General features: G+C 37.4%; 1 protein-coding gene across 2 annotated transcripts in view; it reads left to right on the top strand.

Moving 5' to 3' along the window:
• IPO8 (importin 8) overlaps positions 1–23646 on the top strand; it is an 85034-nt gene that overhangs the window by 41365 nt on the left and 20023 nt on the right. For both annotated transcript variants that reach the window (XM_059185885.1, XM_059185884.1), the window contains 4 exons: positions 7376–7442; positions 11374–11499; positions 12169–12266; positions 15869–15964. In XM_059185885.1, the coding sequence (XP_059041868.1) occupies positions 7376–7442; positions 11374–11499; positions 12169–12266; positions 15869–15964 (387 nt within the window). The remainder of the gene's footprint in view (positions 1–7375; positions 7443–11373; positions 11500–12168; positions 12267–15868; positions 15965–23646) is intronic.

Raw genomic sequence — 23646 nt, 5'->3', positions numbered from 1 at the left:
TGGTGCCGAGTGATGTTGAGCACTTTTTCATGTGTCTGTTGGCCATGTGGATGTCTTCTTTGCAGAAATGTCTGTTTATGTCTTCTGCCCATTTCTTGATTGGATTATTTGTTCTTTGGGTGTTGAGTTTGAGAAGTTCTTTATACATTTTGGATACTAGCCCTTTATTTCACATGTCATTTGCAAATATCTTCTCCCATCCTGTCGCTTGTCTTTTGGTGGTGTTGACTGTTTCCTTTGCTGTGCAAAAAGCTTTTTCTCTTGATGAAGTCCCAATAGTTAATTTTTGCCCTTGTTTCCCTTGCCTTTGGAGATATTTCTAAGAAGAAATTTATGGCTGAGGTTGAAGAAGTTGCTGCTTGTGTTCTCCTCAAGGATTTTGATGGATTCCTGTCTCACATTGAGGCCCTTCATCCATTTTGAGCCCATTTTCGTGTGTGGTGTAAGGAAATGGTGCAATTTCATTTTTCTGCATGTGGCTGTCCCACTTTCCCAACACCATTTGTTGAAGAGACTGTCTTTTTTCCATTGGACATTCTTTCCTGCTTTGTCAAAGATTAGTTGACCATAGAGTTGAGGGTCTGTTTCTGGGCTTTCTATTCTGTTCCATTGATCTATGTGTCTGTTTTTGTGCCACTGTCATACTGTCTTGGTGATCACAGCTTTGTATTAGAGCTTGAAGTCTGGAATTGTGATGCCACCAACTTTGATTTTCTTTTTCAACATTCCCCTTGCTATTCAGGGTCTTTTCTTGTTTCATATAAATTTTAGGATTTTTTGTTTCATCTCTGTAAAAAAAGTTGATGATATTTTGATAGGGATTGTGTTAAATATATAGATTGCTTTAGGTAGCATAGACATTTTCACAATATTTGTTCTTCCCATCCATGAACATGGAATGTTTTTCCATTTCTTTGTGTCTTCCTCACTTTTTTTCATGAGTACTTTCTTTGCCTCTTCGGTTAGGTTTATTCCTAGGTAGCTTATGGTTTTGGGTGCAGTTGTAAATGGGATTGAGTCCTTAAGTTCTCTTTCTTTTGTCTTGCTGTTGGTGTATAGAAATACAGCTACTTCTGTGCATTGATTTTATGTCCTGCAAGTTTATTGAATTCCTGTATGAGTTCTAGCAGTTTTGGAGAGGAGTCTTTGGGTTTTCCACATAAAGTGTCTTATGTGCAAGGAGTGAGAGTGTGATGACTTCTTTGCCAGTTTGGATGCCTTTTATTTCTTTTTGTTGTCTGACTGGTGAGGCTAGGATTCTAATACTATGTTGAATAGCAGTGGTGATAGTGGACAGTCCTGCTGTGTTCCTAACCTTAGGGGAAAAGCTCTCAGCTTTTCCCATTGAGAATGATATTCACTGTGGGTTTTTCATAGTGTGCTTACACTCTATGAAGAGTTTTGATCAAGAAAGGATGCTGTACTTTGTCAAATGCTTTTTAAAGCATCTATTGAGAAGATCCTATGATTCTTGTTTTTTCTTTTATTAATGTCTTGTATCACATTGATTTGTGGATGTTGAACCAACCTTGCAGGCCAGGAATAAATCCCACTTGGTCATGGTGAATAATCCTTTTAATGTACTGTTGGATCCTATTGGCTGTATTTTGGTGAGAATTTTTGCGTCCGTGTTCATCAGGGATATTGGTCTGTAATTCTTTTTGGTGGGGTTTTGTCTGGTTTGGGATCAAGGTAATGCTCGCCTCATAAAATGAGTCTCATAAAATATGTTTGGAAGTTTTCCTTCCATTTCTGTTTTTAGGAACAGTTTCAGGAGAATAGGTATTAATTCTTCCTACATGTTTGGTGGAATTCCCCTGGGAAGCCCTCTGGCCCTGGGCTCTTGTATTTTGGGTCATTTTGGATGACTAATCTTCTTACTGGTTATGGGTCTGTTCAGGTTTTTTATTTCTCCTGGCTCAGTTTTGGTAGTTTATATGTCTCTGGGAATGCATCCATTTCTTCCAGATTGTCCAATTTGCTGGTGTATAGTTGTTCATAGTATGTTCTTACAGTTGTATGTATTTCTTTGGTGTTGGTTGTGAACGTTACTCTTTCGTTCATGATTTTATTAATTTGGGCATCTTTTCTTTTTGATAAATCTGGCCATATGTCTCTGGGAATGCATCCATTTCTTCCAGATTGTCCAATTTGCTGGTGTATAGTTGTTCATAGTATGTTCTTACAGTTGTATGTATTTCTTTGGTGTTGGTTGTGAACGTTACTCTTTCGTTCATGATTTTATTAATTTGGGCATCTTTTCTTTTTGATAAATCTGGCCAGGGTTTATCAATCTTAATAATTCTTTCAAAGAACCAGCTCCTAGTTTTGTTGATCTATTCTGCTGATCTTTTGGTTTCGATTTCATTGATTTCTGCTCTGAGCTTTATGATTTTTCTTCTAATGCTAGGTTTAGGCTTTCTTTGCTGTTTTCTCTCCAGCTCCTTTAGGAGTAGGGTTAGGTTGTGTACTTCAGACCTCTCTTGTTTCCTGAGAAAGCCTTGCATTACTATATACTCTCCTCTCAGGACTGCCTTTGCTGTGTCCCAAAGATTTTGGGCACTTGTGTTTTCATTTTCATTTGTTTCCATGAATTTTTAAAATTCTTCTTTAATTTCCTGGTTGACCCATTCATTCTTTAGTAGGATGCTTTTTAGCCTCCATGTATTTCTTTCCAAATTTCCTCTTGTCATTAAGTATTAGTTTCAGAGCAGTGTGGTCTGAAAATATGCCAGGAATGATCCCAATCTTTTGGTACCAGTTGAAACCTGATTTGTGACCCAGAATGGGATCTATTCTGGAGAATGTTCTATGTGCACTAGAGAAGAATGTGTATTCTGTTGCTCTGGGATGGAATGTTTTGAATATATCTGTGATGTCCATCTGGTCCAGTGGGTCATTTAAAGCCTTTATTTCCTGGGGCGCCTGGGTGGCTAAGTGGGTTAAGCCTCTGCCTTTGGCTCAGGTCATGATCTCAGGGTCCTCGGATCGAGCCCTGCTGAGCAGAGAGCCTGTTTACCGCCCTCTCTCTGCCTACTTACCGCCCTCTCTCTGCCTACTTATGATCTCTCTCTGTGTCAAATAAATAAATAAAATCTTAAAAAAAAATAAAGCCTTTATTTCCTTGTTGATCTTTTGCTTAGATGATCTGTCCATTTCAGTGAGGGGGCTGTTAAAGTCCCTACTATTATTGTATTATTGTTGATGTGTTTCTTTGATTTTGTTATTAATTGTTTTATATAATTGACTGCTCCTTTGTTAGGGGCATAGATATTTAAAATTGTTAGATCTTCTTGTTGAACAGACCCTTTAAGTATGATATAGTGTCCTTCCTTATCTCTAATTATATTCTTTGGCTTAAAATCTAATTTATCTGATATAAAGATTCCCACCCTAGCTTCTTTTGATGTCCATTAGCATGCTAAATTATTTTTCACCCCCCTCACTTTAAATCTGGAGGTGTCTTTGGGTCTAAAATGAGTTTTTTGTAGACAGCATATCAACGGGTCTTGTTTTTTATCCATTCTAATACCCTGTGTCTTTTGATTGGGGCATTTAACACATTTATATTCAGGGTAACTATTGAAAGATATGAATTTAGTGCCATTGTATTATCTGTGAGGTGACAGTTACATATATTGTTTCTGTTCCTTTCTGGCCCGTTACTTTTAGGCCCTCTCTTTGCTTAGAGGACCCCTTTCAGTATTTCCTGTAGGGCTGGTTTGGTGCTTGCAAATTCTTTTAAATTTTTTTGTCCTAGAAGCTTTTTATCTTTCCTTCTATTTTCAGTGACAGTGTAGCTGGATATAGTGTTCCTGTCTGCATATTTTTCTTGTTTAATGCTCTGAATACATCTGGCCTGCCCGGTCTGTGTGGAAGGTCCGCTGTCAATCTATTATATCTACCATTGTATGTTAGAGACCTCTCGTCCTGAGCTGCTTTCAGGATTTTCTCTTTGACTTGTAAGTTTTACTATTAGATGATGGGTTGTGGACCTGTTTTTATTGATTTTGATGGGGGTTCTCTGTGCCTCCTGGATTTTGATGCTTGTTCCCTTTGCCATATTATGGAGATTCTCTATTTTATAATTTGCTCCAGGATACCTTCCTCCTCTCTCTCTTTCTTCTTCTTCTGGGATCCCAATTGTTCTAATACTGTTTCGTCTTATGGTATCACTTATCTCTTGAATTCTCCCCTTGTAGTCCAGTAGTTGTTTGTCTCTCTTTTTCTCAGCATCTTTATTCTCTATCATTTGGTCTTTTGTATCGCTAATTCTCTCTTCTGCCTCATTTATCCTAGCAGTAAGAGCCTCCATTTTTTATTGCACCTCATTAATAGCTTTTTGATTTCAACTTCGTTAGATTTAGTTCTTTTATTTCTCTAGAAAGGGATTCATTAGTGTCTTCCATGCTTTTTCGAGCCCAGCTAGCACCTTGATAATCATCATTCTGAACTCTACTTCTGACGTATTGCTGTCTGTATTGATTAGGTCCGTAGCCCTTGATACTGCCTTTTGTTCTTTTTTGTGGTGAGTTTTTCTGCCTTGTTATTTTATCCAGATAAGAATAGATGAATGAGTGAACAAAATACTAAAAGGTTAGCAACAACCCCAGAAAAATATACACTATTCAAATCAGAAGAGACCTGAATCTGGGGGGAGAAGATGGGGGCAAAAAAGAAAAATATATATATATTAGACTGGTGAATAGAACAGAGCCACATACTTGATTTGGGGTGTATTTTGGTCTGTTAGAAGAAACTATCTCCCAAAATTTTAAAGAAAGGAAAACTTATATACAAAAATAAGGGTAAACATGATGAAGGGATGGAATATGAGTGTAAAGATGAAAATTTAAAAAAGGGCGACTGGGTGGCTCAGTCATTAAGTGTCTGCCTTCGGCTCAGGTTATAATCCCAGGGTCCTGGGATCGAGGCCTGCATTGGGCTCCCTGCCCTACAGGAGGCCTGCTTCTCCCTCTCCCACTCCCATTGCTTGTGTTCCCTCCCTCTCTGTGTCTGTTTGTCAAATAAATAAAATCTTTTAAAAAAAATTCTAAAAAAGGAATTGGTAAGAAGTTGGTTGAAAAAGAAAAAAAAAAAAGGAAGGAATGATCAGGCTGGGGATTAGAACAAAGCCATGTACTAGATTTAGGGTATATTTTGATCTGTTAGAAGAAATTGTATCCCAGAATTTTAAAGAAAAAAAGAACCTATATGTATACAAAAAATAAGGTTACATACAATGAAGGGATAAAATATGACTATAACAATGAAGATTACAAAAGATTTTTAAGGGGCGCCTGGGTGGCTCAGTGGGTTAAAGCCTCTGTTTTGGGCTCAGGTCATGATCTCAGGGTCCTGGGATTGAGCCCTGCATTGGGCTCTCAGCTCAGTGGAGAGTCTGCTTCCCCCTCTCTCTCTGCCTGCCTCTCTGCCTATTTGTGATCTCTGTCTGTTAAATAAATAAATAAAATCTTTAAAAAAAAAGATTTTAAAAAAGATTTTGATAAGATGAAATAGTTAAAAAACATTAAAATAGGAAAGAGGATAAATTAAAAAAATAGAATAAGAAAAAAATAAAATTATTATTATTTTTAAAGATTTTATTTATTTATTTGATAGGGAGAGATATAGGGAGAGAGGGAACACAAGCGAGTGGGTGGGAGAGGGAGAAGCAGGCTTTCCACCGAGCAGAGCCTGATGTAGGGCTCAGTCCCAGGACCCTGGATCATGAGCTGAGCCAAAGGCAGACACCCAACCACTAAGCCACCGGAGGTGACCCCTAGAAAAAATTAAATTAAAAAAAAAATTAAGTTAGAAAGACTAAAGGATCATGGGAAAAAAGTCATGAATTCTATAGTTGCTTTCCCTTAGCTCTGGAGTTCATAGTTCCTCTAGCTCTGGTGAACTTGGTCTCAGCTGGATGCTTTTGCTGATCCTCTGGGGGAGGGGCCTGTTGTAGTGATTCTCAAATGGCTTTGCCCAAGGCAGAATTGCACCCCCCTTGCCAGTTCTGATTCACTCTTGGCAGCTTTTGTTCCCTGACCACTTTCCATACAAATATGGAGGATGGGAATGAAAATGGCGGCCTCCCAATCTCTCCTGTAGGAGCTGAGAGCTTGGGGCCCTACTCCTCAGTGCACCCTCAGAGAAAAGCAGTCAATCCCTCCTATCTCCCTGGTCTCCAGCCCCACTCCAAGCTCACAGGCTGTGATGGAGCATTTCTATCTCTGGCGCACGACCCCGTTTGGAGTCTCCAAACACAGCCAGTTCCTGCCATGCGCTTCCGCCCCACTCCTCCCTGGGGAAGAAGGAGGAGGTCTTTCTAGATCTGCCACTTGTGCAGTCCCTGATCCAAGAGCAGTGACCCGACTATGCCTTGGATCACGGTTTAAGGTAACCCAGAGATGAGAGCTCACTCCTTGGCTCTGGCTCCGTCTCTGGAGCCAACTTCCCTGCTTAGATACCTGGCAGGTCTGCCACACTCAGACACTCTGGTCTTCTTGTGACCTGAGTCCTGAAGGGTCCTGAGTCTGCACTGTCCCCTCAAGGGTTCCACCTTCAGTTAGCCTTTAGAGCAGTGTCCCTCAATGGAGCAGACTTCCAAAAGTTCTGATTTTGGGCTCCTCTGCTCTCTCACTTGCTGGGAGCTGGTCCTTCTCCCAATGGTCTATATTCCTGGAGCTTCAGATTCACTTCTCTGTAGGTCCTGCCTTTCGGAAAGTGGTTGATTTTCTGTTCTTAGAATTGTTGCTCTTCTTTTGTTCTATCTCCTGTTGAGTTTGTAGGTGTTCAGAATGGTTTGATGACTATGTAGCTGAATTCCCGAGACTTGATGATATTTCAGTCTCCTACTCCTCTGCCATCTTGCTCCTCCCCCTCCTCTTCTAGTATTTTTTTTTTAAAGATTTTACTTATTTATTTGACAGAGATCACAAGTAGGCAGAGAGGCAGGCAGAGAGAGAAGGGGAAGCAGGCTCTCTGCAGAGCAGAGAGCCCAACGTGGGGCTCGATCCCAGGACCCTGGGATCATGACCTGAGCTGAAGGCAGAGGCTTTAACCCACTGAGCCACCCAGGTACCCCTCTTCTAGTATTCTAGAAGATTTCACACTGAAATCTTTCATTCGTTAGGAACTTATTTTGGTATAAAATATGAGGTACAGAACTACTTTAATTTGTAATTTTATTATGGACTTAACTCCCATTTTTATCATTAGTTTACTTTTCAGAATTTCTTGGTTATATTTTTCTCTTGAAATTTAGAATTGTCAACTTCTCTCAAAAAAATCCCTTTGTTATTTTTATTGGGCTAATATTATTAGATTAAGGGTTTTCATGGTGAATTTTAAACTAAATGTTTAAATTTATCTTTAGGTTACTCAGCAGTTAGAGAATATCTGTCTACGGATCATTGATCTTGTTTTACAGAAACATGTAATTGGTAAGTCAAAGATAGAGTGAAAAGGTAAACTGATATTCTTTAATTTGGTGAATTTAAAGTACACTTTTAGCCCTTCAAATTCAACAATATGGATAATTTTGAGGAAAAAAAGCTTGCATTCTCTTCTGTTTCTGGATATGCTTTCTAGTATTAGATATCTGTGTTTTCATTTAGGGAAAAATTTAATACATCCAATAAAGAATTTTTGTCCTTGAATTTTTAAAGGACAGAGAACTTTAAGTTTTTACATTTTTAGAAAGGAAGAACTGAATGAGGTTTAGGTGAGGTTACTTTACTCTGGAATTGAAAAATGTGAAGTGGCAGACCTATGTCCAACCAGAAGTATGAAATGATTGTTGTTCTATTATAGTGCCTGACTTCTGAATAGAATGAGTAACTACTAGAATCAGGATATTACAGACTGATGGGGAATTTGTAGAGGAGGCTTGTTTTTTCCATGTATCCAAGCATTTTGAAGGTGGTGGCCCCAAGTCATGTGGGCATGTATACACTATAGAGGCAGCCTCTATAGTGTGCAAACAGAGGTGGAAGAAAAGCAGGTGATTGTTTAAGACCAGTTGTCTCTCAGCTTTTTATCATTCATACCAGTAGTAACAAATTAAGCATGCACTTCTAATACAGGTGGATAATATTTGAATGCATATTGTAGGCAATATACATATGTTAGCAAATTATATTTACATCCATAAAAATAGAAATGTAAAAGGATGGGATTAAACATCTATATACATAAAGTATTGTAATACATTATTTTCCCTACTGAGTGGATTATCTTGTACACTGCTGAGGGTACCTCCTCCTTCCTTTTGAAATCATTGCTATAAAGCAGTAGTTCTCAAACTTTGAGGTGCATAAAGAATTCCCTGGAACCAGTTAAAATGGCATATATGGACCATAACCCTAGAGATTCTGATAAGCAAAAAGTATGTTTACTGATCCCCTTATTCATGGAAGAGATTGTAACTGAAGATTCTCCACTAAAGTAAAGTAACCCTGAGGAGTGAAATCATGCAGTAAGGCAAAGAAAAATAGTTTATACCAGCCTTCTAATCTGCCTATACCAGCTGTTTGATTTGAGCAATTGCAACTTCAGCATGTTAAGGAAATGGGCTGAGTTTTGGATGCAGTGGGTAGAGGAGAAAGCATGGCCCCAATTCCTGTCTGATATCCCATCCCTAGCCCTAAGGTGATGGATGGTCTTTTTTACATTTTTAGCTGTAATGTAATATTAATGGCCCTTCTTTTTTCTTTCTTTATTTTTTAAAGATTTTATTTATTTATTTGACAGAGAGAGACAGTGAGACAGGGAATATAAGCAGGGGAGTGGGAGAGGGAGAAGTAGGCTTCCCGCTGAATAGGGAGCCTGATGTGGGACTCAATCCCAGGACCCTGGGATCATGACCTGAGCTGAAGGCAGACGTTTAACGCTTAGTCACCCAGACACCCAGTTAGTGGCCCATTTTGAACTGATATTTGGCCATAGAGGATCTTAGATTAAAAAAAATATGTTATGTATATTTGTTCTGTAAGATGTCATGGGATGACTCTGTTTTTCCAGGACCTTTACCCCAGCAGCCTGACTTCATTTGTGTCCATGGTCTACTCTCTTTCATTGTCCCACTTCCCTTTTTTCCCTGGCCTGTTTTCATTGCTAATTTACTCCTGAAATTTCATTTATTATTAGAAGCCAAGGTTGACTATTACTGCTTCGACTGTTTTATCTGACACAGGGAGTCAAAGTCAGTACAAGCATCCTTCCCTAACAGTTAGTCTTCTTGGTTGAGAATAGTTGAAATAACTTTTGGTGCATTCAGGTGTAAATGGAATTTAGCTCACTGAACTTATGGGGAGGCTGGAGTTGGCTGGAGCCAGCAGGACTGTGCCCTGGTAGTGGTCTGCTGAGGAGACCTCTTGGGGTCCTGTACTGCTGTCCACCGCCGTCCAGACTCCAGTCCGGCCATGAAAAGTAATCTGCAACAGCTTTGCGCTTTCTCATTTCTCTGTCAAGTTTCAAAGGCCTGGTCTTCAGCATCAGGGTGGCTGGGTCTTGCACACATGCTGAAGCTGTCAAGGGTGTGCATGGAAATCTTGGCCACATTTCTGTTTCTAGGCTTCATGTTAGGAAGAGGCATTTGCTCTCCTTTCATCATATACAAGGTGTGGGATGGTGATAAACGAACTTTCAGACATTTCATATTCAGAGAGTGCTACTTTTCAAATGTCTTATGTAACAAATTATTTCCCAATATCTGTGATTTCCGGATTGCTCTTGGTAAGGCAAGTATCTGTCTACTAGCTTTTGAATATGTTGTTTTAAATAATGTTACAAAAAAACTCCAAATGCTCCCAGGGTGAATATTAGTTTCTTTTATTTTTTTTAAAGATTAAAAAAAATTTTTTTTAAAGATTTTTTTTTTATTTATTAATTTGACAGAGAGAAATCACAAGTAGACAGAGAGGCAGCCAGAGAGAGAGAGAGGGAAGCAGGCTCCCTGCTGAGCAGAGAGCCTGATGCGGGACTCGATCCCAGGACCCTGAGATCATGACCTGAGCCGAAGGCAGCGGCTTAACCCACTGAGCCACCCAGGCACCCCAAGATTTTAAAAATTTTTTTGAGAGAAAGCACACACAGGTTGCAGGGCAGTGCAGAGGGGGAGGGAGAGAGAGAATTTTAAGGAGGCACCACGCTCAGCACCGAGTCTGATGTAGGACTCAATCTTACAACCCTGAGATTGTGACCTGAGCCAAAAGGAAATCAAGAGTCTGATATTTAATCCACTGAGCCACCCAGGTGTACCTAATACCTTTTAAAAAAGAGGGAAAAACCTTTGAAGTTAAAAGACTTTTGCTTAGTGACGTGGTAGGAATTATTTGAAAATTTTGTATTGAGAATTGTGTTTTCTCATTGTGTGTTTAGATACGATTTCCTTTTGACAGAGGGTAATAACAAAGACATATCTGCAAATGTAAGAGCATTCCTTTGGATTTTTTATAGTGGGTATAATTGTCTTGTAAATTTGACAAAATATGGTCCAGAATATAGTTTGTAAATATATGTGAGGCTGGAAGATATTTTAGCCTAGCATAATTAAGCTTCCCAAAGAATATTATTTGTAATTTTAAAATTCTGTGCATGAGAGATAGACAACAGTCTCTTCCTTCTTTTTTTTTTTTTTTTTAAAGATTTTATTTATTTACTTGACAGAGAGAGATCACAAGTAGGCAGAGAGGCAGGCAGAGAGAGAGGAGGAAGCAGGACCCCTGCCGAACAGAGAGCCCAATGCGGGACTCGATCCCAGGACCCTGAGATCATGACCTGAGCCGAAGGCAGTGGCTTAACCCACTGAGCCACCCAGGGACCCTCTTCCTTCTTGTATCCATTTCTGATACAACTTTAGAAGCATAAACTATATTTTATTTATTACACAGTATCAAAAATATACATATTCCTGGGGAGACTGTGTGGCTTAGTCAGTTAAACATCTGTCTTTGTCTCAGGTCATGATCCCAGGATGCTGGGATTGAGTCCTTCATGGGGCTCCTTGCTCAGCAGGGAGGCTGTTCTCCCTCTGCCTCTTCTGCCACTCTGCCTGCTTGTGCTCTCTCTCTCTGACACATAAATAAAGTCTTAAAAAAATATACACACACACACATTTCCAGTGTTATGGGTGAGTTTAGCAAAAACACATTTTTGTGCCATCTGACTGGGTAGGGGGCAGATCTTGGCAAGAAAGGGAAGGTGGAAAATAGAGGGAGCTGAGGATGGGAATGCAGATGAGGGGGTGCTACAGGTATGTTATGTGTGAGAGGAATGTATGCGAGTGGATAACCTAAATCTTCCTATCTGGGGTCTCTGTGGTTAATTGTTGCTGTTTTCTAGCATTCTAACTAGAGATTTTCTTCCTTCTAGAATTCTATGAAGAAATTCTTTCACTGGCATATAGTTTAACCTGCCATGGTATTTCCCCTCAAATGTGGCAGCTGCTAGGTATATTATATGAGGTTTTTCAGCAGGATTGTTTTGAATACTTTACAGGTATGGCTTTGACCATCTAACATTTTTGCTTTTCTGTGGCTAGACATTATTTCCTTTGGCAGTTGATATAAAGGCTCACATCATTCCACTACTAATCAGAAAATCCTTGTTCTTTCCCTGTTGAGTAAAGGGTAGTGCTATCAGAGCAGTGTTTTGCAGCTCCAGGAATACAGGCAGTCGAAGGGGGACTATTTCCTGTTGTATCTTAAGTCAGTTTGCAGTCAGCACATATAACCATACGTTAATTGAATTACTGTTTTCTGAATGCTGTCTATATTCCCAGAACTGTTCTAAGCATAGCAGTGTAGCAGTGAGCAAAATAGTACGTGATCTTTTAATGCTTCCCTTCTAGTTGGGTGGGGGGAATGGGGAAGGTGGGGGGAGCACACAGACAAGCAAGAAAATATACAGTTGGTCAAATGGTGATGACACCTATGGAGAAAAAGACAAAAATTGAGAACAATCACTATAATAAAAGATGAGCATTTTAATTTTTCTGATCCACATCTTCCTCGTCTAGGAAGAGCAGATCTGTCACTGTTGTTACTAGCATTTTGTGGTTGTGAGGGAAGATAGTAATATGAAACCACAGAATGTGGTTTCAGTGGGAGTAATTTATTTCTATTCTTGTCACTCAAGTCTCATTGGGCTTTTGAATTTCTTTTCCAGATATGATGCCTCTCCTGCATAATTATGTGACAATAGATACAGATACTTTATTATCTAATCCAAAGCATTTAGAAATACTTTTTACAATGTGTAGAAAGGTAAGTGTGTCCTAATCAGTCGTTATAATGGTTCTTACTAATGTTTAAGTGTTTTACTTCAGGACACTCTTTCAGTTTGTTTCTTATACTTTAGTTCTGTATTGACTTCAACATTTGCTATTTCAATATTTGCTATTTTTAATTTTCTAATAGACCTTGGAATTGTAATTTGATAGTTGTTTATTGTGTGTTGTGCTTAAGACTATTTGCCATTTTTATTTATTAATTTTAAAATTTTTATTTATTTTATTTTTTAAAAATCTGTTAATCTATTGGAGAGAGATCAGGGGGGCAGGGTGGAGGGAGAGGGACAGAGCACATCGCCAGCAGTGGGGGCTTGCCAGTGTGGGGGCTTGATACCATGATCCTGAGATCATGACCTGAGCTGAAGTCAAGAGTCTGAGGCTTAACTGACTGAGCCACCCGGGCGCCCCTTATATATTTATTTATTTATTTATTTAAAGATTTATTTTATTACACAGAGAGAGAGAGAATGCAGGGTGTTAGGGAGAGAGGGAGAGAGAGAGGATCCCAAGCAGACGTCATGCCAAGCATACAGCCTGATATGGGGCTCGATCTCATGACCCCAAGATAATGACCTGAACTGAAGCAGAGTCAAATGCTCAACCATCTGAGCCACCCAGGCACTCCTGACACTTGCCACTTTTATAGCTGTGCACTTTATAATGTTTAGGGTAAATAATTTTGTTTATGTTTTTTCTTTCAAAAATGCAAACTTGCCACTTGATTCAAGACAAGTGCTAAAAAAACCAGTAACAGAAAAGCAAAATGCTAAGAAAATAACCACAATTTATCAATTACTGATTTTTTAATTAAATATGTATATTAGAAAACACTAGATATATATTTTTTGAATATAAATAATATAAGATAGAAAAATTGGAATAGTTGGAAAAACGGCATCATTTAGCTCAGTCCAAGATGATTTATTAGCCATATACTGGCTACTGTTATATTTACATACAAACAGGATTGTCTCCTATTCTGTCTTTGTCACAGGTTAGATTTCGCCCTCTGTTGGTAATATCGTAGAATCATTGTTGAATATAAATAATGTTTTCCTTCTCTGTTAGATGAATATTTATACGTACATAAATATAAAACTGCATTGCATAGAGGTGCCAGATACTTAAGTTTGGCCTTGGGTGTAAAATATCTAGTGTACAGCCTGTCTTCCTCACTAGAGGAGATGTGTACTGAGATGTTAAGAGCTCTGAACTGATAAATCAGCGCATCTGATTCAGGTCTCAGTTCACTTGTAAAGAGCCTGGGAGATTTGGGGAGGTCACTAAGTTTCATCACATATAAACTGAAGGAGTAGAATCATGATTTTGTTTTTAAAAGATTTTATTTATTTATTTGACAGACAGAGATCACAAGTAGGCAGAGAGGCAGGCAGAGAGATAGGGGGAAGCAGGCTCCCCGCCGAACAGAGAGCCTGATATGGGGCTCGATCCTAGGACCCTGGGATCATGACCTGAGCCAAAGGCAGAGGCTTAACCCATTGAGCCACCCAGGCACCCTAGAATCATGATTTTTGAAGACCCATTTAGGTCTGTAATAAATAACCTAGCTTATTAAATCATAATCACTTGGCCATCTTTAGTATCCTCTCCTAAGTGGAGACCATTGCTAGTGAGGGAAAAGGGAAGAGAAAGCAGCAAGCAGAAAATGTAACAGTCCTACACCCATTAGTACAGCTGCTCTGTATTATAGTAGCTGGGGTAAAAGCAATGTTCATGGTTATGGCCTTAGACTTAAGAAGTGGTGAAAATATATGTCATAATCTTGATTTTTATTAATAGCTAATACTTACTGAATTCTTACTATATATGAGGTATTTCCCAAGTACTTTATACATACTAACTTATTTTATCTTTGCAACATTATGAGGAAAGTATCACATTTTGATCAAAGGGGAGACTGAGGCACAATTTTTTACATCATGCCTGAGGCAAATTGTCCTAAGTCACAGAACTAGTCTACATTGGAGCCATATTTGAAGCCAGGTAATCTGGCTCTAGAGTCTATTTTTAAAATTACCAAAATATATTTTGTTTTTCTCCTTCTGGAGGTAGGGACTAAAATCAACCAACCAACCAAGAAAAAACCCAAGTAAATGCAATTTGGGGCAAAGGGAGTGATTTTTTTTTTTTTTCTTTCTGTATTCTATAACCCTACCATGTAAGTATATTATTATCCTCCTTTTGCAGATGGGGACAGTAAGACACAGAGGTTAATTAGCTTTTTTAAAAGCACAGATAAGTGTCAGTGGGAATTTGAACGAAGACATTCTGGTTCCATAGCTCATTCACATTTAGAATCTAGATGTAGATATATTATCCTAAGAGGTAGAATTTTAAATTTTATGTAAATAGGGTTGATTTTTGGCTTTGCCAGCTACCTGCTTGTGATTCAGTTCACTGATCCATCTGTTTTCGTTTCCAAAATTTTACAGCTGTCTACTTTTTTCCTTTTCTCTGTCTTTGTGGATTTATGCTTCTAAAACCTCTTTATTATCATTTTAATGGCCTTTTGGGAAGTAATAAAATTAAATGGGAATGTTCAATCTGTCTTCTTTATCAAGAATTTCTTTTTAATTTAGTTTTCTTAAATTGTATTTGTCTAGGAAGTTATCCAATTCATCTGAGCTTTCAAATATGTAAGGGATATAATGTTCTCCATAGTATTTGCTTATTTTAATCTCTCCTTTACCTGTATTTATGTCTTTCTCAATTCTAATATTTTTATAATTTTGCTCTCTACTCTTTAAGAATAATTTTGACAAAAGTCCATTTTGTTGTCTTTATTTAATGAGTCTGTCTTTTGTTTCTCTCTGTTACCTCTTTTTGTCTGTATTTTTAATTTCTGTCTCCTTTTTAGGTTAAGTCTGTTCTTTTTCTTGTAGCTTATGTTTGGACTCTTATTAATTTTTCCATATTTTCTTATTTCCAATATAAGCGTGGCTCTACTCTATAAATCTCTTTTCTGAGAATCTTATTGTAAGGCAATTATATTCCAAATGTTATGTATGAACATGTGCATTGTGAATTTATTTATAATAGTAGAAATATAGAATTGACAATAGAGGAATGGTCTGGTAAACTATTAAACTTATGTACTGTAATACTTATAGTCCTAAATGATTATAACATCCATGGAAAATGTTTGTAGTTATAAAAATCCATATAGAGAAATTAAAAGGTGTGTGATAGTAAATTATGACAAAAACGAACTAAAACAAAACTACAGGGTTTGTTTCATTGTTTAAATGAAAGGTTTTTAAAAATTTCTTTTGATTTCATTTTATTGTTTTGTTGCTTTTAAAGGGAATCTTTTCTTATCTGGACATTTAACTCATATAGCTTACTTTATTGTAATTGTGATGATTGCAATGTGGGGCTTGATCCTAGGACCCTGGGATCATGACTCGAGCTGAAGGCAGACACTTAACTGACTGAGCCACCCAGATGCCCCCAAGCTATGATTCCTGAATTTTTATGGGATATTTGCTTCCTGTAGACTCAAGTTAAATTCTATACAATGGTGTTCACTGCTGAGCTGAATTGTAATTACTGTAGGTTCTATGTGGAGATGCAGGAGAAGATGCAGAATGTCATGCAGCCAAACTTCTTGAAGTCATCATTCTTCAGTGCAAAGGAAAGGGAATTGATCAGGTAATACATGTATGGAAAGGTTGTACTGGATGTTTATATTGAAAATTTACATGCTTGAATGAATTTTGTTTATATTATGGTGGAAAATTAAAAAGATAGCTTGTGGTTTGTGCTTGCTGGTACAAATCCTATTTAAATGATAAAAATACTTATACAGTTGGAAAATTGCACCTTGCATTCTAGTTGAGAAAGAAATAAACAGGAAATGTAATAATTTAAGAGGCTATCAAGCAAATCATGAATATGTAAATTCTACTGAACAGGTTTTCCAGAGATCTTCATTCTCCTTTGCTTTTGTGGATTCTCTTGAGATATTCTCAGATATCTTCTTTTAACCAGAATTGAAGATACTGTACAAAAAAAAAAAAAAGTTTCTTTTACTGATATAAAAAAAAAAGCACTATACATTTTCAACAAAGATTAATTTGATGTTTGATATAATCATGATATGATAGTTACTGAGAAAAGTGTTGAAGTGTTAAAGTGAAATTTTGGAGTTATCTTTTTTCTTTCATTCTGTAACTTTTGCTCTGTGTACTTTTTAAAATAGCTTTATTGAGCTTAATTCACATACCATATATTTCACTCCTTTACAGTGTACATACTTACATGGATTTTAGTATAGTCACAGAATCATGCAACTATTATGACAGTTTTAGAGCATTCCCTCACTACTCCCCAAAGAACTCTATACCCAGAAGTAATTACTTCTCATTTCCCCTTAACACTCACCCCCCAGCCTACGCAACCATTACTCTACTTTCTTATTTAGAGATTTGTCTATTCTAGACATTTCTTTTCTTTTCTTTTTTAAAGATTTTATTTATTTATTTGACAGAGAGAGACACAGCTAGAGAGGGAACACAAGCAGGGGGAGTGAGAGACGGAGAAGCAGGCTCCCTGCTGGATCCAGGACCCTAGGATCATGACCTGACCCAAAGGCAGATGCTTAAGGACTGAGCCACCCAGGTGCCCCTATTCTAGACATTTCATATAAACGGGATCATGTGGTCCTTTGTGAATGACTTTTCTCACTTAGCATAATGTTTTAAGGGTTCATCCATGTGTGAGTATGTATACTACTAGTACTTCATTTCTTTTTATTGCTAAATTTTCCATTGGGTGGATATGTCACATTTATTTTAGCTGTTCATCAGTTAATGGACATTTGGATTATTTCCACTTTTTTTTAATTATTATTTTTTAAAAATAAGTTCCATGCCCAGTGTGGGGCTTGAACTCACAACTCTGTAATTAGGAGAGCTCTACCAACTAAAACAGCCGGGTTCCCCCAATTATTTCCTTTTTTGACTATTATGAATAATGTTATGAACATTTGTATGCAGCTCTTTCTGTGGACATGTTTTCATTTCTCTTGGTATGTATCTACGAGTGGTAATTCTATGCTTAACCATTTGAGGACCTGCCACACTGTTTCTCCAGAGCAGCTGCGCCACTTCCCAGTCCTACTAGCAGTGAATGGGAGTTTCAATTTGTCTGTATCCTCATCAGCTCTTGCTTTGTCTTTTTGTTATAGCTATCTTTACAGGTGTGAAGTAGTACCTTGTTGTTTTGATTAGCATTTGCTTGATAACTAATGATGTTGAGCATCTTTCATATGGCCATTTGTTTATCTTTTTTTTTTTTGGAGAAATGTCTATTCAGATTCTTTGTTCATTTTAATTGGGTTATTTGTTTACTATTGGGTTATAGAGGTTATTTATAGATTCTGAATTCAAGTCCATTATCAGATATACAGTTTGCAAAAATTTTCTTCCATGGGGCACCTGGGTGGCTCAGTAAAAATTTTCTCCCAACTTGTGAATTGTCTTACCACTTTCTTAATAGTGTCCTTTGAAGCAGTTTTTAATTTTGATGCCCAGTTTATCTTTTTTCTTTTGCTGTTTGTGGTTTCTGTTACATTTAAGAACCCATTGCTAAATCTGAGTCTATGAAGATTTCCTTCTTTCATCTTCTGAGCATTATAGTATCCTGAGCTTATAGTATTAGCTGTAACATTTAAGTACTTAATTCATTTTGAGTTAATTTTTCTGTGTGGCATGAGGAAGGGGTTTAAATTCATTATTCTGCCCGTGGATAGAAAGTTGTCTCAGTACCATTTGTTGAAAAAGCTATTCTTTCCCTTTGAATTGTCTTTGGCACCCTTGTCAAATGAATTGACTATAAATGTGAGGATTTATTTCCGGACTCTCATCTGATTAATTTTTTAATCCTTAATCCAGGACTATACTGTCTTTATTATAACTTGGTAGTAAGTTTTGAAATTAGGAAGTTTGAGTCGTCTAGTTTTGTTCTTTTGTAAGATTGTTTCAGCTATTTTGGGTCCCTTGAGTTTTCATGTGAAATTTAGGATCAGCTTGTCAGATCCAGCAAGGAAGTCAGCTGACATTGTGTTGAGTCTGTAGATCACCCTGGGAAGTGTTGCCAGGGCTTGATCCCATGTCCATGAGATCACCAACCGAGCAGAATCAAGAATCAGACACCCAACTGACTGAGCCACCCAGGTGCGCCAAGGTGTTTGTATTTTTGAATCTAAAGTGTGTTTCCTGTAGATAGCATTTGGTTGAATCTTGTTTTCTTGCTTTTTTCTTTTTTTAAATCCAATGAGACATTCTCTCCTTTTGATTGTTTATCTATTGATATTTAATATTGTTATGATGCATAGATTTAGTCTGCTATTTTATTTATTTTTTGTCTTATTATTTTTGTTCCCCTATTTTTTTTACTGCTTTCTTTTGAAATAAGTAAATACTTTGAAATAAGTAAATATTTTCTAATGTCACATTTTAATTGCTTTTTAGTTTTTGTCCCCACTACTTAAAAAATTTGCTTAGTGGTTGTTCTAGGGCTTACTGTAATATATCTAATCAGAATCTATTTCAGATTTAGATTAACTTCTTTTTAGTGAGATATAGATGCATTACTCCTATATAGCTCTATCTCCTCCTCTTCCTTTTTCTACTATTACTGTTCTATATGTTACATTTTATATATGTTATAAACCTAGTAATACACAGTTTATAATTATATTTTTTAATTAATTTAATTAAATAATTATATATTTTTTGGTAATTTTATGTGTTAAGCTAAGAAAAGCAAGCAAGTATATATAGAGTTTGTCATATTAACCTTCTTTTTTTTTTTTTTTTTAAAAGATTTTATTTATTTATTTGACAGAGCGAGATCACAAGTAGGCATAGAGGCAGGCAGAGAGAGAGAGAGGAGGAAGCAGGCTCCCTGCTGAGCAGAGAGCCCGATGCGGGACTCGATCCCAGGACCCTGAGATCATGACCTGAACCGAAGGCAGTGGCTTAACCCACTGAGCCACCCAGGCGCCCTGTCATATTAACCTTCTTATTTACATTTCTCAATTCTTTCCATTTCTTCCTTTGGATTGGAGTTACCATCTGGTGTCATTTGCTTGCTCCAGTACAATCTTGCACCTATCTCCTTTTTGTTGTTAATGTTGAAAATAACTATATTTCTATACTTTATAGTTTCAATGATATAATTTTAAGATGTTATTTTATGCAGTTGCTTTTTTTTAAAATTGCCACTGTTTTTTAAAACACTTAAGGGAAGAAAGTCAAAGGAATAGTGTTTTTCTGTTTTTGAAAATTACATAATTACCTTCTGTGTGTGTGTGTGTGTGCGCACGTGCATGCGCGCATGCATGTGTATTTGTTTTTTTGAATTCCCTACTGGGTCACTTACTTGCAGCTTGAACTTCCTTTAGTATTTCCTACAAGGTAGGTCTGCTAGCAATGAAATGTCTGTTTTTGTTTTCTGAGAATGTTTTTATTTTATTTTCAGTTTTGAAAGACAGTTTCTACTGAATTCTTGGTTGACAGGTTTTTCTTTCAGCAATTTGAACATACCATCCTTCTGGTCTCTTGTTTAACAGTTGTTAATCCCATTAACATTCCCTTGTACTTGGCAGTGGTGTATGTTTTTTCTTATGCTTCTATCAACATTTTCTCTTTGTCTTTTACTGTTTTTACTATGGCATGTCTTTGTGTTTATCTTACTTGGACATTGTTGACTTTCTTGGATGTATAGTTTTTTATCACATTTGGCAAGTTTCTAGCCATTTCTTCAAATATTTTTTTTCTTTCCTTCTGATGCTCCTGTTAAACATATGTTGGTGTATTTAATGGTGTTACATATTTCTTTGAGACTCTGATCATTTTTCTTTATTCTTTCTTTTCTCTGGTCTTTGGATTGCATATTCTTTTTTAGTCTATCTTTAGGTTTGCTGATTCTCTCTTCTGCCAGTTCAGATCTGTTGTGGGGTCCCTGTAGTGAATTTTTCATTTTGTTTATAGTGCTTTTTTTTTTTTAAGGTAGGTTCTGTGTCCAACATGGGACTTGAACTCAAGACTCCAGGAACAAGAATTGCATGACCTACTGGCTAAGCCAGCCAGGCACCCCTATAGTATTTTTTAACTCTAGAATTTTTATTTGATTCTTTTTTATATTTTATAGGTCCTAATAGATGTTTTATATTTGATGAGACATGGTCATCATGGCTTCCTGTGACTTTAAAAATGGCTTCTTTTAGGGGTACGTGGGTGGCTCAGTCTTTGGTGTCTGCCTTCAGCTCAGGTCATGATCCCAGGATCCTGGGATCAGGTCCCGCACTGGGCTCCCTGCTCAGCAGGAAGCCTGCTTCTCCCTCTCCTATTCCTTCTGCTTGTGTTCCCTCTCTCTGCCAAATAGGTAAATAAAATCTTTAAAAAAAAAAAAAAAGAAAGAAAACTGTCCTTTAAAAAAATATATGGCTTCCTTTATTCTGTAAACATATTTTATAATGGTCATTTTGAAGTTTTCAAAAGTTCATGTTTGAGTTTCTGACTCCAGGAGGGTTCTTCATGACCATCTCTTTTCTTGCTTTTCCCACATGAACTGCTAGCTTAGGGTTTATCTTCTTATTTTAATTAGGAGAGCCACAAAAAAAAAAAAAAAGCAATTTTCGCTTACCACCAAATTCTCCATTATTTTTAGAGTGACCTTTCAGGCTCCTTTTTCGTATTGATAAAGTTTTACGTGTATGTTCAAGGGCTCTGATTTGACAGAAGCCAGGTTTGCTGTTAGAACCCCAAAGAAGGCTTCAGTGAGTAGTGTTTTAGGTGAAAACAAAATAAGGAGGTAGTAAAGCACAGGACTTGAGTGAGGTAGCAAAGGGTTTAGTACTGTTGACTGGCTTTTGGAAAGTTTTGAGCAGAAGGTCAAAAGCCAGAAAGGTGGAGAATAAATCCAGGCAAAGAGTTTAGAATCTCTCCTGTAGGCCAGAAGAAGGCAAACTATGACCTGTGGGCCAAATCCAACCTGTGACCCGTATATATGGCCTAGTCATAAAGCATGGTTTTTACATTTTTGAAGGGATGTTTAAAAAAAAAAAAAAAAGTATGCAACAGAGACCATATGTATCCTACAAAGTGAAAGTATTACTAAGAATTAAAAAAATTTTTAAATGTATTTATGTATGTATTTATTTATTTTTGAGAGTAAGAGAAACCATGAGCAGGAGTAGGAGCAGAGGGAGAGAGAAAGAGAACGCCAAGCAGGTTCTACACGCAGCATGGAGCCCGACATGGAGCTCCGTCTCATTACCCTGAGATCATGACCTGAACCAAAATCAAGACTTGGTTGCTTGACTAAGCCACCCAGACACCCCGAAGTTGAAAGTATTACTAAATATTGACTAAAAGTTTACCAACCTATGCCATAAGCAATTGAACAGAGAATCCACTAAGCAGAGAAATGATATGATCAAAGATAGGCACTAAGAATAATGAATCTCCGGGGCACCTGGGTGGCTCAGTGGGTTAAAGCCTCTGCCTTCAGCTCAGGTCATAATCTCAGGGTCCTGGGATCGAGCCCCACATCGGGCTCTCTGCTCAGCAGGAAGCCTGCTTCCGTCCCCCCCCCCCCCCCGCCTGCCTTTCTGCCTACTTGTGATCTCTGTCAAATAAATAAAATCTTTAAAAAAAAAAAAAAAAAAAGAATAATGAATCTCCTAGAAGCATCCTTAGTATAAACAGGTCTTCTGCATACACTGGGCTATGAAGATGAGCGAGGAGGCTGTTAGCAAATTAAAGTCTGGTTCTGCTCTAGGCTAAAAGCATTGGGAATAGAGGACTAGAACAAGATTTACAGTAGGGACCATTGCAAACATTGCACAGAAAGACCTGAAAAAATAAGTTGTTAGAAGAGGAGGGCAGGGGAAAGCCCAAGAGCACAGATTTTACCCTGGAAAGTTATAAAGATGACTTCTCCCACAAATACAGAAAATATGGATACCAGTAGATAGGAATAGAGTGATATTAATCAAACTGTGACCATCTAATGGTGTTAGTAGGTGTTCATAACAGAAAGTATTCAGTGGTCAGATAAGCCTTAGGAATACTGGATAAAACAAAATTCAACAGATTTCATTTTTGCTTGACTTCTAGTGACTTTATATGAAAAGGTGTCTAAATGGGTGTTGGTATCTGTGTGTTTCAAATTAATTTAATTCTGGGATGTTTTTGTTTTCCAAATCCAAGGAACATCTATTCACTGTTATAAAAGTGCTGTTTGGATAATGCTGATGTACAGATGTCTTGAGGTAGAAAGAAGGGGTGTGCAAGCTTAAATTCAGTAGCCTTATATTCTCAGTAAAAGAGGCAAGGTTGTAGAAAGTGGAAAAAGTTAACATTTCAGTTTGGAGGAGTCTAATATGTAATAAAGAGTTGGATAAGAGAATTGCTTTTATTAAAGACAGAACTACCGTACAATCCAGCAATTGCACTAGTAGGTATTTATATAAAGAATACAAAAATACTAGTTTGAAGGGATACATTCATCCCAATGTTATAGCAGCATTATCAACAGTAGTCAAATTATGGAAAAGGTCCAAATGTCCATCAACCGGTGAATGGATAAAGAAGATATGGTATATATACAGTGGAATGTTACTCAGCCATAAGAAAGAACAAAGTCTTGCCATTTTCAATGACATGGATGGAGCTAGAGAGTATGAGGCTAAGCAAAATAAGTCAGAAAGACAAATACCATATGATATCACACATATGTAGAATTTAAGAAACAACATAGGGGGAAAAAGAGAGAGGCAAACCAAGAAATAGACTCCTAACTATAGAGAACAAACTAATGGTTACAAGAGGACGGTAGGTGGGGGGGGGGGTAGATTAAATAGGCGACAGGGATTAAGGAATGTACTTGTCATGAGCACTGGGTGTTGTATGTAAGTACTGAATCACTAAATTCAATACCTGAAGCTGAAGAAAAAGGATGGACCCATTTGAAGGTAATAAGTAAAAATTTCTAGTGTAATACAGTGGGTTTCTACCCCTAAAACTAGGTTGCAGAAGGATTGGAAAATTGGTATTCAAGAATTTTTGTCAGAAATTTAGGGTTCCTGGGGAACCTTTAATGTTAGGGAGGCTACTGTTGTGGTGCACTCAGTAGAGCTAAAGGAGTATATTGCCTGGAATTATATTCCTCTGTACTTCCTGTCACTTGGGAGTTAGGTCTAGGGATTTGGTTAGATTCATTTGTGATTCTTTTGGCAAGAATACTTCATAGATGGTAGTTTGTATTTCTACCAGGAGGCACAGAATATCTGGTTGTCTCTCATGTTAGGATGTTACTTGTGT

Source organism: Mustela lutreola, chromosome 8 (genome assembly GCF_030435805.1).
Source record: "Mustela lutreola isolate mMusLut2 chromosome 8, mMusLut2.pri, whole genome shotgun sequence".
Taxonomy (NCBI): Eukaryota; Metazoa; Chordata; class Mammalia; order Carnivora; family Mustelidae; genus Mustela; species Mustela lutreola.
The sequence above is the reverse complement of the archived record's forward strand: the minus strand, read 5'-3'. Positions and strand labels throughout refer to the sequence as shown.